Genomic DNA, 19,716 nt, shown 5'->3' on the forward strand with positions numbered 1-19,716 from the left:
AAAAGTATTCAGTTCCCAACCCATTGTTCACATAAATGAACATTACAACCACGAATTTTGCTCAATTTAACTGAGGATTTTTATTTATGAATCACATGCTCCTTTTTTGAGAGCCCCAAAAACCAGGTTTATAAAGTATGAAGAATGAAAAATTCAAAAACTGAAAGGTCAGCAGAGATGTTTGATCAGGTTAAGGTCAGAAATCTAACTGGGCCACTCAACGATATCAATTTTCTTCATTTGAACCCACTCCATGGTTGCTCTGGCAGTGTGCTTTGGGTTGATGTCCTGCTGAAAGATGAAGTTCCTCCCCAGTTTAAGCTTTCTGGCAGAGGCAAGCAGGTTTTTATCCAGGATCTCTCTGTATTTAGCAGCATTCATCTTCCCATTGATCTTGACCAGATTTCTATCCCTTCTGCTGAAAAGCATCTCCAAAGCATGATGCTACCTCCAGCATACTTTGCAGTAGGGATGGTGTTACTTGGCTGATGTGCAGTACTAGATTTATGCCACACGTACTGCTTAGTGTTGAGGCCAAAAAGTTCCAACCACAAGACCTTTTTCCAAATCTTTAAAGCATCTTCTAAATGATGCTTTGTAAAATCTTGAAGGGCAAGGATATGTTTTTTTTTAGCAAGGGCTTCTTCCTTGTCACTCTTTCATAAATATTCTTTTAGTGCAAGGCTTTAGAGACAGTGGAGCTATGAACTTTGTCTCCAGTTGCAGCCACTGACCTCTGCAGCTCAGAGTGACTGTTGGCATCACAGTAGCTTCTCTTACAAGTGTTATATTTGTCCAGTGACTAAGTTTAGAGAGCCAGCCTGACCTAAGTAGTGTGGCTGTGGTTTCATATTGTTTCCACGTTTTCATGATGGGCTGCACTGAGCTCCATGGTATGTTCAATATCTTTGAGATGGTCTTGTACCCTTCCCCAGATTTGTACTTCTGTATTATCAATTCCCTGACTGGTCTTGAATTCTCTTTAGTCTTCATTTTGGTTTGGTCTGCTGAAAATCTACCTTACTTTTGGACTTTGCAGAGAGAGGGGTATTTATTCTTATGCATTCATTGAAAACAGGTGATCCTCCAATTTTCCACATCAACAAATTGGGTGAGTTGGTAAGGTAATATGTATATTGCACCTGGGGGAAGTTAGTGCAGTAATTATGAAGGAGATGAATACTTTTTCAGCCTCACAATTTTGGTTTTAAAGCTTTAGTAAATTATTGATAGGTTTTGGAATTTTCTTTTGATTTGACATGATGCACGAAGTTTTGTAGATTAGCTTAAAAATCCTACTTCAATATACTTTAAATTTAGAAAATGAGACAGTAAAATGTGAAAATAGTTGTGGGGAGAATACTTTTTCAAGGCACTGTATCTTGCCATTTTACTGTTCAGTCCACAACTGTTAATATCACACTTTGCTGGTAATTGAACCACCAATTGTCATATATATGCTTGACCAGATGTAGCACTACCACTGTTCAGTTAATTTAGTTAATTGCCTCTCCATTAAATTCATTTATTATAATGGAATGAAAATGACAAAGATTTTTATACAAACCTCTAGAATGTTTATTAACACAGTTGTATCAGTATAACATGACATTTAATAATGCTAACCAAGATAATATTTACCTACATAATCATTCCCTTTGAAAACACCAAATGGAAAATACAATGTCCAGTTGTAAAAAGAAATCCTTTAGAGGGTGTCTTAAATAATGTGACGCATTAATAAAATTTTTGTCATAAGATTCTTGCACTGTACCTTTGCAACCATGAGAGTTATCATTTCTTTGACAGTTTCTTCAATCAACTCATCAATCTTAGAATGGTATTGCCGCTGAAAGAAATATAGAAATGTACATGGGCAAAATGTGATATTCACTTATTAAACAAAATGCTGGCAAAAGCAGGTCAAATCTTTACCTAAAAATATAAAAAAAATGCTCCTTTATCTGGTTTTGTCCACAATCATTTTATTATTTGTTAATAACCAAACCTTGTTTATGAGCAAACAATAGTATTCCAATACATTGGTAAAGGAAAAATATATACAATAAAATATTTAAATAATTAGTAAATAATCAAAATAATTTCTGTTTGGTGACCATTGCACCTTACAGTTCTTTAAGATGTTACACAGGGAAACATTATATCCTTCCTTTTTCAATGAAAATTAATTTATTGATAAATATGATCAGAATAAATTGTTCTAATAGAGAAAACGTGCTTTTCATTTAAATTTTGTTCTGTAATGGCTAAATGATAAATACATGTTTATAGTTAAAATTGTAGCTTCTTAGCATAGCAGATGTCACACAGCAGACTGGTATTTCTGAAGAGAAGCTGATACATGAAAGAGGCTACTTAAATGACTGGGAATTGCAGTTTAGTATGGCAGTGTGTCTGAATCCTTACCTACGAATGGTTAAGAAGGTACACCATTCCTTGAGTGTCTTCAAAATTGGTTTGGTTTTGCATCAATTACTAACCTAATTAGAGTTAAAAGCAAGTTACTGGACTGGTTCCTGATGTAGGTTATGTGGAGTTCTTTCTGGAAACAATAATTTTTGAGATGGTTTTGAAGTGATTTAAATGCTTCCTAGTTACATATCAATTGTATGCTTTCTTATATAAAGTTTCAGATGAAACATTAGCCCTGATCACTTTCTATGCATGTTGCTTAACCCTCTGGATGTTTCCAGCATTTTGTTGTCAAATTTTAGATCCCATGTGCAGCTTTTGTTTTTCAGTTGGGTGAGAGTGAAAATAGTAATTGCATACATCAAGTATTAAATTACCCTTTATCTTGCGGTGAAAGGGTCTTAATGTGAATTAGGACACTGTTTTTCAGGGACTGGATATGAAGGTTTAGCCCAGCAGCTGATACTTCAGGATTGAATCAAATGAGATTTTCTAAGTATTCTCTTGTGTTGCTGCTGGAAGTTTCACTTCTCACATGTAGTTTCAATTGAAATTAATGAAAGCTCTAGTTAATTTGGGTTCTGTAAATCTCACTGAGGCTTGGTACTCCTTTACGATTCCTCATCTAGCAAAGGCAATCAGATAAAGGAAAGGCTCAGTTACCAAAATGTTATTTATTTATAAGGATAGCGTCTCTTTAAGACATTTGTAGAAGCTATTTAGAGCCCAAATGCTTTGTGAAGCTCTATCCTATTCCCTCTTGAGGCTATTTTTTTCAGAAATGTTCATTACTTTTACAAGCATTTGGCTTCAGGAAACTTAAAATCAACTAAAAAAAAGACCAAGATAATGTAATTTACCAGGCATGGTTTGCAAGCTCATGCAACCAAACAATCTCTTCTTTTTTTAAAATTGTGGTTTAGTTAATAGAATGGTGAATTAAATTTAGAAGAAATTATGATGGTCTGAATTCTATAATGTCTGTATGTAATTCTGACTAATTTTGTGAATTTTGTCAAAGAGTAGTTTTGGGAGAGATTACTTCATACAAATTGGCATCAATGATTTCTATGCTCTAATGACATTTTAAGGATCATATTGGTGTAAGATTCAACTATTCTAAAAAAAAAGGAGCATAGTATGAATGCATATCCCCATACAGCCTAGGTATCAGTTCCTAAATAAGTTTCCAATTCACAAGGAAAACCTTCAACTACACAACTGCATAAATCAGGATTGATCAATTTGACTCTAATTAATAAGTGAAAATAATTTTGTGGAATATCCCACTCAGTGAATGGAACACTCATTGGGTGGAATACTCTTTACAAAAAGTATAGCTCTCAGTGGGGCAAGTTGTGTCTACTAACTTGATTGTGTTTTTTGAGGAGACGATGAAGGTGATTAATGAAAGCTGAGCTGCAGATGTTATCTACAGTGAAGTTTAGTAAGGCATTTAACAAGGTTCTTCATGGTAGGCTCATCCAAAAGATTAAGATGCATGGGATCCACACTGACTTGGTTGTTTTCTCTCAAATTTGGTTTGCCCATAGAAGACAGAAGTAAGTGGTTTATGGGACTAATTTGGACTGGAAGTCTATGACTACTGGTGTTTGACAGGGATCTGCTTTATGTGATATATGTATGTAGTGTACTGTAAATGACCAGGACAAAAATGTTGATGTCCAAGTTCAAGTCTAATTCATTCAGAATCAGAATCAGGTTTATTATCACTGGTATGTGATGTGAAATTTGTTAATTTAGCAGCAGCAGTTCAATGCAATACGTAATCTAGTAGAGAGAAAAAAAATAAGTTAATCAATTACATGTACTGAATAAATTACAAAAAATGTGCAAAAACAGAAATACTGTTTATTAAAAAAAAGTGAGATAGGGTCCAAAGATTCAATGTCCATTTAGGAATCGGATGGCAGAGGGGAAGAAGCTGTTCCTGAATCACTGAGTGTGTGCCTTCAGGCTTCTGTACCTCCAACCTGATGGTAACAGTGAGAAAAGGGCATGCCCTGGGTGCTGGAGATGCTTAATAATGGACGCTGCTTTTCTGAGACACCGCTCCCTAAATATGTCCTGGGTACTCTGTAGGCTAGTACCTAAGATGGAACTGACTAGATTTACAACCTCCTGCAGCTTCTTTTGGTCCTGTGCAGTGATGCAGCCTGTCAGAATGCTCTCCACTGTACAACTATAGAAGTTTTTTGAGTGTATTTGTTGACATGCCAAATCTCTTCAAACACCTAATAAAGTATAGCGGCTGTTTTGCCTTCTTTATGACTACATCAATATGTTGAGACCAGGTTAGATCCTCAGAGATCTTGACACCCAGAAACTTGAAGCTGCTCACTCTCTCCACTTCTGATCCCTCTATGAGGATTGGTATGTATTCCTTCATCTTACCCTTCCTGAAGTCCACAATCAGCTCTTTTGTCTTACTAATGTTGAGTGCCAGGTTGTTGCTGTGGCACCACTCCACTAGTTGGCATATCTCACTTCTGTACACCCTCTTGTCATCACCTGAGATTCTACCAACAATGGTTGTATCATCAGCAAATTTATAGATGGTACTTGAGCTATGCCTAGCCATACAGTCATGTGTACATAGAGAGTAGAGCAGTGGGCTAAGTACACACCCGAGGTGCACCAGTGCTGATTGTCAGCGAGGAGGATATATTATCACCAATCCACACAGATTGTGGTCTTCTGGTTAGGAAGTCGAGGATCCAGTTGTAGAGGGAGGTACAGAGGCCCAGGTTCTGGAACTTCAGAATCACGATTGAGAATACATGTAACCATACATGTATATAGCCAAATGGACTATCGTTCCTCTGGGGCCAAGGTGCAAATCATATTACCAACAGCACACAGCATACTGTACATAGCATATATGGTCATGACAGTAGAAAAACATAGTCACAAAGAAAAACAATAGTCCATGAGTGGCATAACCTGTAGACTGCTGGTAAGTTTTCCTGGTCCAGCTTGCTCTTCCACCAACTGAACACTGGAGGGCAGCACTGATGGGAGGGGCCAGCCCCACCCAGGTTGGATTCCAGCACACCCAGAGGCCTCTGCTCTCTCCCACACTACCTCTGCATCTTCTCCCCTGGGTTGCTGAAACAGGTGACCCCGTGGCATGAAGGCCTAGTCCTCATCACAACCGAGGCAACGCACCTTCCCTGCCAATGAACCAGTGAACTGGACTTGCAGTATACTATATAACCAGTGCCTAACAGGGTCTTGTGATCACAATAAAAATGTCCAATGCAATCTCCCGTTCTGTGTATTGTCCAATGATACACAACAGTGTTGTGATATAGATCTTAGTTGCAGATATGAGCAGAGAAATGGCAGATGGAGTTTAATCTGGTTAAATATAAGCTGTTGTACTTTGGGAGATCATACGGACATTATGAATGTGCAGAGAATGACTAATATGGACACTTCAGGTAGAAGGGATTAGTTTAGTTAAGCATTTAATTACTAGTTTAATTAGTCTGGCATGATGTCATGGGCTGAAGGGCCTGATGTTATCCTGTACTGTTCTATGTTGATTGTGGCTAAATGATAAAATTCTCACAAAGTTCACACCATAATGAAATATAACAGGATATTTCAAGCATTTTGTAGACATCACTTGGTATAACCAACTCCTTTTAATGGAATAATCACAGAACTTACCCAAGACTGGAAAGTATAGAATGTCTGGAAATGTTTCTTCTAATTTATGTTAAACAATGCAATTTCAAGTGATGATATTTTATAATACTAAAGAAAAGTTGATCTTTTTTGCAGATAACTGACTGGTTTCTCTTCATGTTACCTTATGGTTTTGCTGCATGAAGTAGTGGTAACCCTAGCCATGAATATCAAATACAACACTTGGCAGTTTTTAGTTACTTCTGTCATTTCCTCAGGGACCTCTGGACTTGATCTTATGGACCATGCATTAATCAGTCTCTGCCCAAGAATGGCTTGAATTGTCAGACATATGACATGGTACTGTAACACAACATGCGTACAAATGTTACCGGTCATTGCAATATGGAATTTGAACTGGAGATTGAGATTGCACAGAAAAACAGGTCGCAGATGTGCGAAGTTGTTTGACAAGAGCACAACTTTAACATAGTTAATGAGTTCAGGTGAGAGAGACAACTGACAAAATCATTAAAGCATTGGCACATATGCCAAAGATTTGGAAACAATCAAGGTAGTGTTAATGTTTTGAAGGGAGTGAAGAGGAATGTAATCAATAAAATTAGGATAATTAAATGTCAATCTAAATGATTCTAAATGTCAATCTTCTAGAATATATTTATTATTTGTTAATTTATTTTTTGGTAATATTCGTGTGTTGTGTGTGGATTACATGCACTGTGCTGAGTACCCTGGTTTGGAAAAACATTGTTTTATTTGGCAGTATACATGTATACGGTTAAATGACAATGAACTTGAACTTGAACAGCTTCAACTTGGTAACTAAATGATGAGGAAATTAGATAGCAAGCAAATTATCCAGAAAATCACTAGGTAAAATCCGTACAGAACTGATGGAGTTTCTTCTATTATAAGATACTAGCATTAAGGATGAGACAATTAAATATCACTATATCACTATTATCAATAATTATTCTGGATTTAATGAACTGTGCACTGACCCACCCTACAACATGACTCAACCAGACTATGTGTTTGACTGAGATCAAATATTTCAGATGTACCATTTTAGTACAACTGGACAGTACTTGGACTTTAATATTGCTGACCATGTCATGCTTTCATATTTCCCCTTGTATTAATCCCATTGTCTTTCCACCAATATGTAATTCTTAGTAAACTCAAGAGATTCTGTGTAGAGGCTGGAAATCCAGAGCAATGCACACAAAATGCTGCAGGAACTCAGCAGGTTGGGCAGCATCTATGGAAATGAATAAACAGTCGACGTTTTGGGCCGAGATATTCACCAGGACATTAAATTCTCAATATCGAGATTTGAAGAAGATATTGATAAGTATATAATCATTGGTTAAACATTTCATTCTCAAGTCCAAATAATTTTACATATTGTTACATCACTCGTGACACAGTAAAATTAAAACTAATCTGTTTAATCCTTAGGTCGCAAAAGTTTCATAGAAAAACTAACAAATAGACAGAACAGCTAAATCAAATGCATAACTTAAGAAAATATGAAGGTGCACTAAGAATAGTATTCACCCAATCCAGAAGCTGGAAGGATTTGTAAGTGTGGTAAGATGTATCATAAATAGAGCCAACTAAATAGAATGTAAGTTAAAAGGGCAAATAGAAAAAAAACTTTGAAAAGCTGTGAGCCCCAAAAGTGTGAAGATATGGTTCATGCCAATCAGCTGAAAGGTTTAAAGGGCTTGGAAGATGACTCTGGGAACTTAATGTCCTTCAAGCAATGTTAATGAATATATTGACAAACTTTACATGAATCTATTGACACTTCTGATGGGAAAAAAGTATTTTTCCACTTGCTATATATCAATTTTGGTACACATTTACAATAAAATCGTAACTTCTTGAGAATCAGTCCACAGTCTGGTATCTCTGACAAGGACTGACATAGGCTGAAATATCTATGTCAAGGGAATCAAGGGAAAGAGCTGAGCCTTAGGTTAAACTGGGATATATTCAATGAACTTAATCCTAGTTTTTTGTTTGAATTAAACTATACACACTTTCAGGTCATTAAGACTGAGTAGATAGTATGCCTTATACGTGTTTCACTGTTGATAACTAATGAATCTAGTGCTATTTTGTGTTAACTTTACTGAGAGTCAAGCATTGGTCCTATAGACAGTAAGTGTGAAGAATTAAAATAAGAAATAAGGCATAGGACATACATAGCTCTTCACTAGAAAGAATACAAGAAATAGATGAAAACTGAGAATTGCAATGGAGGAAGGAACTCAAAGAAACAGCATTCCCCAGGAAAGTCTCAGGGAACAAGATTGTTAGAGCTGTGGGATAACAAGTCCCTAGGCTCCTGAAGGAGTGAATTCTAGTGCATTAGGAGAGGTGATTACTGAGGCTGATGCTCTTATTTTAATTATTCAAAATGAACAAGATATTGCAAAAGTGGGGAAGTTATGGTTCAATCTCATAAAGTACTTCTGATTCACAGCATAGACCTCTTTATTTAAGGAAGCAGGTAAGTGCATTGCCTGAATAGTAGACAGAGTGGCTAGATTGTCCAATGAAGAAAGGTGGGACAGACTTCATTCTTGTGTGAGAATCCAGAATCAAGGTTGCTGTTCAAAATTAAGGGTTTGCCAAGTAAAGAATGGGAAAAATAATTTAGCTTTATCTCTGAGGTTCATGGATCCTTCCTACTGAAGGACAGAAGAAGAATATTTTAAAGCAGAATCTTGATAAAGGGGTGAAAAGTTAACAGAGGCAGACAGGTATGCAGAACTGCGGCTACCATCAGAGCAGATGTCATCAGCGTGGCCTTGTCAAGGGCAGGTCGTGCCTTACGAGCCTGATGGAATTCTTTGAGGAAGTAACAAAACACATTGATGAAGGTAGAGCAGTGGATGTAGTGTATATGGATTTCAGTAAGGCATTTGATAAGGTTCCCCATGCCAGTCGTCTTCAGAAAGTAAGGAGGCATGGGATCCAAGGAGACCGTGCTTTGTGGATCCAGAATTGGCTTGCCCACAGAAGGCAAAGAGTGGTTGTAGATCATTCATATTCTGCATGGAGGTCAGTGGCCAGCGGTGTTCTGCAGGGATCTGTTCTGGGACCCCTCCTCTTTGTGATTTTTATAAATGACCTGGATGAAGAAGTAGAAGGGTGGGTTAGTAAGTTTGCTGATGACACAAACTTACTGTGTTGTGGATAATCTGGAAGGTTGTCAGAGGTTACAGCAGGACGTCGATAGGATGCAGAACTGGGCTGAGAAGGGGCAGATACACTTCGACTCAGGTAAGTGTGAAGTGGTTCATTTTGGTAGGTTCAATTTGAAGACAGAATATAATATAAATGGTAAGACTCTTGGCAGTGTGGAGGATCTGAGAGATCGTGGGGTCCGTGTTGATAGGACACTCAAAGCTGCTACGCAGTTTGACAGTGTTGTTAAGAAAGTGTATGGTGTGCTGGCATTCATCAACCGTGGGATTGAGTTCAAGAGCCGTGAGGTAATGTTACAACTATATAGGATGTTGGTCGACTTGGAGTACTGTGTTCAGTTCTGGTCACCTCACTACAGGAAGGATGTGAATACTATAGAGAGAGTGCAGAGGAAACTTACAAGGATGTTGCCTGGATTGGAGGGTGTACTTTATGAGAATAGGCCAAATGTACTTGGTCTTTTCTCCTTGGAGTGACAGAGGATGAGAGGTGACCTGATAGAGGTGTATAAGATGATGAGGGCATTGATTGTGTGGATCGCCAGAGGCTTTTTCCCAGGGCTGAAATGGCTAACATAAGGGGGCATAGTTTTAAGGTGCTTGGAAATAGGTACCAAGGGGATGTCAGGGTTAAGTTTTTCACACAGAGAGTGGTAGGTGCGTGGAATGCATTGCCAGCAGCGGTGGTGGAAGCGGATACAATAGGGTCTTTTAAGAGCCTCTTAGATAGGTACATGGAGCTCAAAAAAATAGAGGGCTATGTGCTTGGGAAATTTTAGGCAGTCCCTAGAGTAGATAATATAGTCGGCACGACATTGTGAGCCAAAGGGCCTGTAATGTGCTGTAAATTTCTATGCTCTATGTGATCTTATTGAATGGATTGAAGGGCCAGGTAGCTTTCACTTGCTCCTAATTTGTAAGTTTGTATGATAATAAAACAAATTAATCTTAACCATGTTGATGTCATTGAGTCATTCACATTAGAATATTTCACAATGTTAGCAGCAACGTTTACAGCTGAGAATGATCCTTTGTCATTATTCTCATGGAGATATTGACTATTTTTGAGAGATCACTGGGAAATCCTGGTCCTTCCTCAATCACAAGAGAGGTAGTTTTAGGACAAAGTACAGAATTTTCATTGAACATACTTTTTGTATGCAAGTACCCCCCTGCAGGAAGGAAGAATTTGGATGAAACTTCTTACAAAATTTCCAAAGGTTACAAGGAAAAGTCTGAGAGTAGAATATAGTAATTCTCCATGTTGAAATTTAAAGAATATGCACATGAATTTATTGTATTATTTTGGCATCAAATGATCAATGCAATTGTCTGTCTCAACTATTTTTGCCAGTGTAGGCCTATTTGCAGAAAAAAGAGGCAATTGAATTAAATGCCTTTAATTAAGAGCGTGTGATAATATCATAGAGCTTACAAAAATAAATCCAAATAACATTTAAATCAATAAAAAGTTCTTAAATGATATTACAGATTGGTAATTCAGTAAGTCTTAGACTTTCGCTCATGTGGTTCTTAATGCAAAAGTCCAAGAATTACTGACTAACAAACTGAATTGCAACCATTGCTATAGTCCATCAACGGACTGCACCTGGAGTAGGATCCAGTGCTGATGGGATTCTACAGGCTTTCTAATCCTGTCAGGTCAGACCTAGCACCGGAGTGGAGGTTAACGCCACCACTTCAATAATTTTACTTAAAAAATATTTCTATATTATTTCATTTTCAAATTATTTGCAAATGTTTCTTTCTTTTTAATTTTTAATTATTTTGAGTATTATTACATTTTATTCAAATAATGATCAATTTCACTAGTTTTCAAGTGTGTTATACTGAAAGACATTTGAAAACTGTTAAAATATACTTACAGCTTTGACTAATGTCAAAGCTTGTTGGAAGTATTCCGTACTCTGCTGCAGAGTTGTCACAATCAGACTTCTCATAGCAGAGAAGGCCAGAGAGGGAAATCCTCCACACTCAGATCAGGTGAGTATGGGCTGTGGGCCAGATCAAGAATGATTCATCTTCTTCTGTGCTTATTCTGGCAGGGATTTGATAGGCTGAGTAGACTTCTGTTGTGTAAAGTTTCTAGAAATCCGAAGATCTATCCATTAGAGGGTGTTCATGGTTGAGAACAGCCTTAAAACTTCAAAGATATTATTTTTATGATCTTCTTGTGTTGCTGTATTGTTACAAGTTGGATTTTATAAAATGGGCACAAAATTTCAAATGGGGAAATGGTACTAAACTGCAAATCACTGACTGGTCATAGCTGGAGCATTGAGTATACTATGGAACATCACTTTGGGAATGATGAAAAAGTCTCAGAAGAATTTTACAGGATTATACCTGGGATGAGAGACTGCTTACTTGGAGTGATCAAAGAGGTTTGGATTGCTCCCTTAAAGCAGCAAAGATTAAAGGAGGATCTAACGTGCGTTCAAAATACTGAGGGGTTTTGAAAGACCTTGTGGGAAGCAACAATTTCTTCCTGCACTTGCTCTAAACCAATTCACAAAAGAACCAGAGGGAAATGAGCAGAAACTATTTCAATCAGAAGTCTGTCAAGATCTGGAAAGCACCACCTAGAAGTATATTAGAAGTAGATTATATGGGAACTTTTCATAAGTACTTAATAGAGAACTACTTTGTAGGGTAATAGGAAGAAGTTTGGGTTATGAACTAAACTGGACATCTTACTCAAAGAGCTAAAACTGGCGCAATACGCTGAATGGCTTCCTTCTGGCCTGAGTTTACAATTCTGTTGTTGTTGATTTTGAAGCATTTTATTATTTTTCTTTGAACTGGGGCTTCTAAATACCAGCTTTCTGAATTTAGGAATTCATTTTTGAACTTTGCTCAAATTTTGTTTCAAGGATCTGTTATCCCTACTGATTCTTTGTTTGTTATGGACAGGGAAGTGCGAAAAGACTTATAAATCAATGATCAGCTAAATTGAACTGACAGCTGTTTGTGGCTCCAACAATCGTCAATCATTCTCAGCTCAGCTCTATTCTGTATCTTTTTGGAGGTCAGATGTCAGACCTTCTGCTCCATTGCCAGGCCACCATTGATCCTAGGAAGAGAACACTGCCTATTATGCCAATGATGGTCAAAAGGTGAGTTATTTAGATTATTCAGGCTGGCAAGATTTCAATTTGTAGCCTTACAGATTAAGACTCTTCAAATGCCTATCTTGGTACTTTTAAGATGCAGTGAGGACTCTGTTAATTTTTTTGTAACCCAGTAAATCCAGAAAAGCTAAGTAATTATGGATGCGTTTCTAATGTTGTTTTGCATCATTCAAATGAAACTGTAAGAAAATAAATCTCTGTTGATATTTGTTTAGCAGTTCAACAAACACCCATTCTTGAAAACAGTAGCACAGATTAAGTATTTAAGGGGTTAATGCAAATTAGTCTAATAGATGCTATTATTTTGTTCAAAGTATTATGCATAAATTAGGTCATCTTTGTATGCTTTATAAATATTTTGCTCTAAGCATTATAATTATGTAATGATTTGCTGCAGCTAAATCTGATTTGTATTGTAAGCTGCTCACTGGAAATACTCATTTTCATGAAAAAGTGTTAACTTACTTCCTGGCCCACCTCCATACTGCAAAGCTTTGTGGACTGTGTCTTGGCATCAACCATCACATTAAACATGGTGCATATTGACTGTGGGACACGGAAATCTGTTGACCTGCTTGTCTTCTGTAGCTTGGCTTCAAATGCAATCCTAGTCCTAACAAAGGGAAAGGGATTGTTTTAAAATCTGCAACACAAATGGTGTTCAGGCCTACCTGTCAGTGACAAACGTTAAAATATTTTTTTAAATTTAGTAATATCTATATTTTACCACATCATCATTGCTTTAAGAAATATTGCAAACACTTAAAAAAATACCTTATTCTATTCTCTGTGCATTACATTACTATCAAACATGCAAATTACTTTTTACTCCTACATGTAATTTCTATAGGTAGAGGCAGCTTGCAAGACTTTCATTCCCGTCCTCTACCTCTATCACCAGTAAGCATTCCCATGTAATATCCAATTAAGATTATGTTTGTAGTGATTATAATACAGAATTGTACACAACAAATGATTGACATGCTTTGTCAAGCTTGTCGCTGTAATACAACAGGCTTCTTTTACTTCTAAATTGGCAATCATTAACTATAATTAAATCTTACAGATAATCGCTAAATAGGGATTATGTTCACATACAAATGCTTGCTGGGTTTGTCTTTAATCCTTCCATAGAAAGCCTAACCTTTTAACACATGATTCAATCATATCGCTGGACATGAGCTTCAGTCTTTGCTCCAGGTGCTTTGCAAACTCCTCCTCTGGCCAATGCAGATCTCTAATAAAGGTCTGCAAGGCATCCAGTTTCCAGAACAGATCTTCTGAGGTTCCTGAGCCGTTGCTGAAAAGGGAAAAAGGATATGAAAATCATTCTCTGGCCACTGCCAGTGATTATGGAAGATGCAATCAATGCTTGGGGTGTACAGCAGTTTTAAACAAGGAAAACATAGTCATAGCCCTGGATTTTTTTTATCATACACCTTCAAGTCTTGTTGCCTCATTTTACATAACAGTTAACAATTCAAAGGACTGCAAAGGAGATGTTTTCAAAGCTACTGGCGAACAAGTGTGTTTTTAAAAGTGTATGGTAAAAAGTAACCTGGAATTATAACCACCAAGAAAGTGTGGTTATTTTATGTTGTGATTTCATGCACACTTCAAAACATGTCTCTCAAAAACAAGTAGTAGCTTCCGTTGGGATCAGGTGGTTTTGTGGTAAGTAGTGGTGGGCGAGGCTTTGCTGTTCTCTTCATCCCTTGCAACGCAGTCCACTCAGCCAACAGCTGTTTTATTTTGGCTGATCATGTCTAAATAATTTTGAAATATTCAAATATCCTCTTCCAAGAAACGTCCCAGACTGGCAAAAGTATGCTAGTTATGACCAATACTATTTGATGAAATAAACCCATGCAATTCAGAATTTTAGCAGCTTGGCTTCACTGTGAGATCTGAAGCACATTTCCTTGCCTCATGAAATTCATCCTCGCAAACCACTAATGCCAACACTGTACTTTTTTTTAAGATGTTGTACACACCATGCATTACCATTACTGCTGGCATCATCTTCAGAAACAACATATGGCAGCGTGCGTTTCCAATGTGATGGATGCCAGCTGCACTGAAGTAATGATTGCTTCAGAGCGTAGAGAAAGCTACCGTGGGATGAGACCATATCCAAGCATGCCAAGGTAACCCTCACCTTGTGGGAACTCTGTGGTGACAGGAACATATTCCTAAGAGGGTTCATTTGTTTTTGGGACCTTTATTAGTTGACTACAGACATAGGTAAAGTATTTTATCTACTGGACGACGGGGTTGCAAATATTGCATGAAAGGGGATTGCTAGTAGTCCAGTTCCATTGGAAAGATATAGATTCAAGCACTTTTTAGTCTACTTAATTTTGACAACATACAGTATCCATGTCACAACAAAGTGCTTTCTTCGAGCACACTGAAGTTTAATGCCATTACTTCTGGAGAACCAAGAACACAACCACACAACCAGGGATTATTAACTGTGTTTCATCAACCTTATTTCTTTCAAGCCTTTTATAAAAGTACGTTCCATCCTCAATATCCAAGACCAAGAGGGCCAAGAATTGTGAATGTTACAGCGAGTTGTATATCATAAAGAATGTCTCATAACATACTATACATATCACAATTAAATTGTGAGTAGACAGCAGAAGTCTAATGGCAGAGACTGTGCTACACCATCTGGATGGGGTGCACCATAACAAAATTTTATTGTGGTTGTCGACTTAGCTTTCCTCCAATGTTTGATCCATATCTTTCCAAAGCATCACACAGCATGCAATAAAAGAAAATGGAAAATCATTTATGCATTCCATTTTCATATGTTTCCTAATCTAGTCTTCCATATAGTCAACCTGGCATGAAAATCTTTGTAACGATTCCAACTTTGCAAGGCTATAGATCATGATTTGAATGCATTTAAACTGTTAAGTACAATTAACAACTTTGTATATCACTTTGATAAAATATTTCTTTTTAAGTACTGCAAATTAGGGCTTTTACAAAATTTCAGATGATCATTTTTTAAAAAATGAAACTGAAACCATATTTTTCAGTGTCAAGGTAGCTAGCTTCAATGATACAGTACTACTTCTGGGTGCCATATATTGGTAAGCTGAAATCATTGGGGAAAGGTAATCACCATTACGTCTCTAACGAAAAGATAATTCCGACATATTTAAGTAATAAAATCTTTAAAATGTTTGAAGTCATCTTGACGACTTATTGGACATTGAGCAAGAAGTTGTCCACATTATGACCAAGTATGGGTATGAAATGACATCCTACCTGGGTCATTATCTTTGAATTTTGGATTTATAGACCAGAGGTGTATAAAATTTCATTATTTTCAAAACATCTGAAAAAAACTACTTGTTCATAACTACGGAATGTCTATAAATGAAGAGAGGGCCCTTAATTATTTGAGCCTAAAACACGCATTAGTTATTTTCTTTATAAAATTTAAAATGGATATTCTAAATTAATCAGATATCTGATTTGCTATTTATTACCCAGTTTCTTGAATTAAATCAAGCAGATAAAGAACAAATTCATGCCAGGTTGCTTTAGGTGACAAATCAGACCTAACGTGTACTCAATACACACTCTGCATCATATATAGTAGCGATCCAGGACGAAGCAGAAAAACTAGGCATTTGTGGGAGGTTAACTGGTAGATTTGGTACTTTAGGGAGATTCACATTTGGTAGATTCACATTGGGCAGATTACTTGTTAAACTCCTGTGGAAGAAACAGACAGAAAGAAAACACCATAACAGTGACAATGTAGATGCAGATGTGGAAGCATGTGACACCTCTAAACGAATTTGCAAAACTATCAAAAAATTCACAGCAAATTAAAAAAAACAACAAAAGTTGTGTTGATTAACACATGCCCATGAGCTTTATGGTTGCTGTGGATTTTCTGAGCGTTGCAATAGCAAAATTCAAGCAAAGTTAGAAAAAATAAGAAGATACCAGGCATCTGGAAGCAAAAAGTTGATTTTTGGAAAACAAAAGAAATGTCTGTGGCATGAAATATGTTATTACATTTATATAATCACTGAATGAAAACTATCCATTTGTTCATTCACCAAATGTCTTAAATGCAGTTGTGATGCTGTGTCAGTTATCTATCATTTTAACCCTCTACCATTTGCTTAGTATTTTTTTAAAAATTAAGTTCAGTGTTAACATTTGCTAACAATATTATTGTCTGTTCCAAAATGCAGGCAAAGGGAAGTGGAAAATTTCTTAACCCTAGCACTGAAACACTATTCATTCTGGATCTAATTAATAAGTTAAATGAGCCAATGTCCACATGACAGCAAAGATATGAAAGAACTATTTTGTGTATTATCTTGCAATTAGTAATTAATTATAATTGTTTAACGTGAACTGTTGATTTGAATGAGAATTAAATTTGTTAGCTGAATAACAATCCTTAAAATTTCTTATTATAAAATGAAATAGTCACAGACAGAGTCTTTGGCATGTGAGAACAGCACAAGAAAGAATCATTTATGGTGTAAATTCTGATTAGATTGACAGTAAGAGAATGAATTCTTGATGAGCAGCCAAATAACTGTGAACTTTTCAGAAAATATGAATATTGACATGGAGTTTTAAAGTGACTGTCTATATAGAGTTAACTCCCCATCTGTTGCTCGTTTCAATGTAGTGATGGACCTCGTTTTGACGATAGATTCACTCACTACTCAGGGTTCAAGATTAAGGAATACAACCATTAGTATCAGCATGATCAAGCAATTGTCCCACAGCTACATTAATCTTTTAAGTTGAAAATTTTTGTCTTTAATTTACCAAAAAACAAGAATAAATATCAGTTTGCTTAAGCAGTGGAAATATCAGTGGCATCAGGTTTTGAAATGCGGCAGTTTGCCTGTGAAGTACACCTGTCACTGTTAGCCTGGCTGCATTCCCTCCGACATTCATTTGCATGAAATTTACATTGCTGTGCCCTCTTCAGGCATAGTCAGGGACAGACAGCAGAAAAAAACAGAAGTTGTTTGTGTGCAGTACCACTCCGAAGCAAATTGAGAAAAAAGATCAGTACCCTTATTTCCACTGCAGTATTGCCATTTTTGAGATACTATTTGGCATCTAGGTAAAAGGGAACAGGCCCCAATGGTCCTCTTTTGGCAAAAATCGTTTGGCTTTCACATAGATTTGACAGTATTGCTCTAAAATTGACACTGGGTCTGTAAACTGCTAAAATATAGCAGTTTGTAGAGCAGTTTAAGACAGTGAAATATATTTACAGCATTACTGGAAAATCCAGTGCTCAGCCATAAATTAGAAAATGTATCCTATAACCAAATTACAAAAGTATTTGGACAGAGAAATACCACAAATAATTTGCCACTTGTTAGTTTTCATGGAATTTATTTCACATTTAAAACCTTTGTACTTGTGTGCATTTTTAAGTGAAAATTTATAGATATAACTTGCTTTTATCATTTTCTGTTTACTAACCAAAGGAACGAAATACAATTTTATGTTAATGAATGCAAACAATAAGTGAAGGGTAGAAATATTAAAGGTATTATTGTATTATTAAACATAATTGCTTGCACCATGTCTCCCCATATCAAAAGAAAAGTACAAAATTAACACAATCCATCAAGGACAAAGTGGATGGGTCAGCAGATAAGAAGCCATTTTGTCCCCACTGGCAATTAGCCAGATCACACTGATTAAAATGCTTATCTTGTCATTTTAATGGATATCCAAGTTAGCAAGGACTTCACGTAAATGTACTGATCATGAAGCAATGATTTTATATTAGTTTTTAACAATTATTTTAATTTGTGCCTGAGCAGAAAAATGACTTCAACTTTCCTGCCAGACAAAGGAGAGTCAGGGTTTACTAGGAAAGTGAAGAGGTGCAAGCTGCAAGTTCATCTCCTTTTCTGGGAAGTTGAAGTGCACCATTCTTAGTTTCCCATTCTCCCCCCCACAACCCTTCTCATGAGGCCCTTGTTGAATATCTGATATCTACCTTCATGCCAGTAGATGGCCAAAGGCAGTAGGATTTTCCAGGGGATACTAACCTACAGCACAGAAGGAAAACCTGGTAATTGAAACTACATTGACTCAACAACACTGCTACCAGCAGACAGAAATTAACTAGCCAGTAAACCTTCCCACTGGCTTTCAGCTAAAACCCACTCTGTAGATTTGGCAATTTCACTTTTAAATCTCAAAGGGGCATTTTTGTTTCAAACAGAAGGTGAATTAGTTAACGTTTTTATATGCAACGTTGCAAAGAACCCTGCCTACGAAGATATCATTTTACGGCATGTGTGAATAATTGAATCACAGCAATGAACTAGTAAAAAGGACCTGAAAGGAAACACACCTGCCATTCAGCACTTAGTGCAGATATTGGAATGTTAAACCATGTATAATGTGGTTGAGAAATTATTGTTTTGTTTTAGATTAAAATATTCTCATTGTCGCTTCTCCTGTTGCCGGGTGCTAGATTCCACACGCACTGATTATTCTTGGACATCTGATCCAAATAATTTGGTTGGGGTGACAGCCTGGACAATGAATCCCGGTTGGGGAGAAATTGTAGAGGGTGGCTGGTTCAAGCATTCAAGTATAAACTATGTACCTCTAATTTGTAAAGTATAAACTACCTCTAATTTGCATCTCACTTCAATTATAATGCATTGAACTTAATTATATTTAGAAGTGCACATTTAAAACTTGATCAGGAAACCTAGGTGTGAAACATTTAAAGGAACATTCTGGAAGTGACTTAATTTGTATTTTGTGAGAACTTTCGTACTTTATTTCAAAATTCATCATCAATTATATTTTTAGGTCATTTGACAGGAAGCAAGATAATTCCATAACATACTTAACAGTGGACAACAGGTGAACTTTGATTGTCAGACTTTCTAACCTTAAAATTCATATTTCTATTACTTCAACTATACCTATGACATTTTTATGATTTTAAATTATGCTCTGAAAATAAGTCCCTGTTTTTATATATCTTTCTCAGTCCAACAACCACAGTTTCTGACATTATGACTATAATGCTTACAAAGTGGCAGAGAAGTGAGTACACTGAATACAAGTTTATTCAGGCTGAGAAAATGTTCCTGATTGTATGCAAACAGCCAAAAACAAATCAGCAGGATTATTACAGTAAACTGTGACCATTTCAATATGTACATCCTGCAGTTTTTCTTTAAGCCGAATGCTGG

At 36.6% G+C, this 19,716-nt stretch overlaps 1 protein-coding gene across 4 annotated transcripts in view; it reads right to left on the reverse strand.

Annotated features, from left to right (window-relative positions):
- The window catches only part of cadpsa (Ca2+-dependent activator protein for secretion a), a 511,391-nt gene that overhangs the window by 80,824 nt on the left and 410,851 nt on the right, over positions 1-19,716 (reverse strand). For 2 of the 4 annotated variants that reach the window (XM_072280503.1, XM_072280502.1), the window contains 4 exons: positions 16,082-16,216; positions 13,626-13,781; positions 12,947-13,094; positions 1,775-1,849 (listed from right to left, as the gene is read on the reverse strand). In XM_072280503.1, coding sequence (XP_072136604.1) covers positions 1,775-1,849; positions 12,947-13,094; positions 13,626-13,781; positions 16,082-16,216 — 514 coding nt within the window. The remainder of the gene's footprint in view (positions 1-1,774; positions 1,850-12,946; positions 13,095-13,625; positions 13,782-16,081; positions 16,217-19,716) is intronic. The other 2 variants (XM_072280505.1, XM_072280504.1) reach the window with 1 other exon arrangement.

The sequence above is a fragment of the Mobula birostris genome, chromosome 16 (assembly GCF_030028105.1).
Source record: "Mobula birostris isolate sMobBir1 chromosome 16, sMobBir1.hap1, whole genome shotgun sequence".
Lineage (NCBI taxonomy): Eukaryota > Metazoa > Chordata > Chondrichthyes > Myliobatiformes > Myliobatidae > Mobula > Mobula birostris.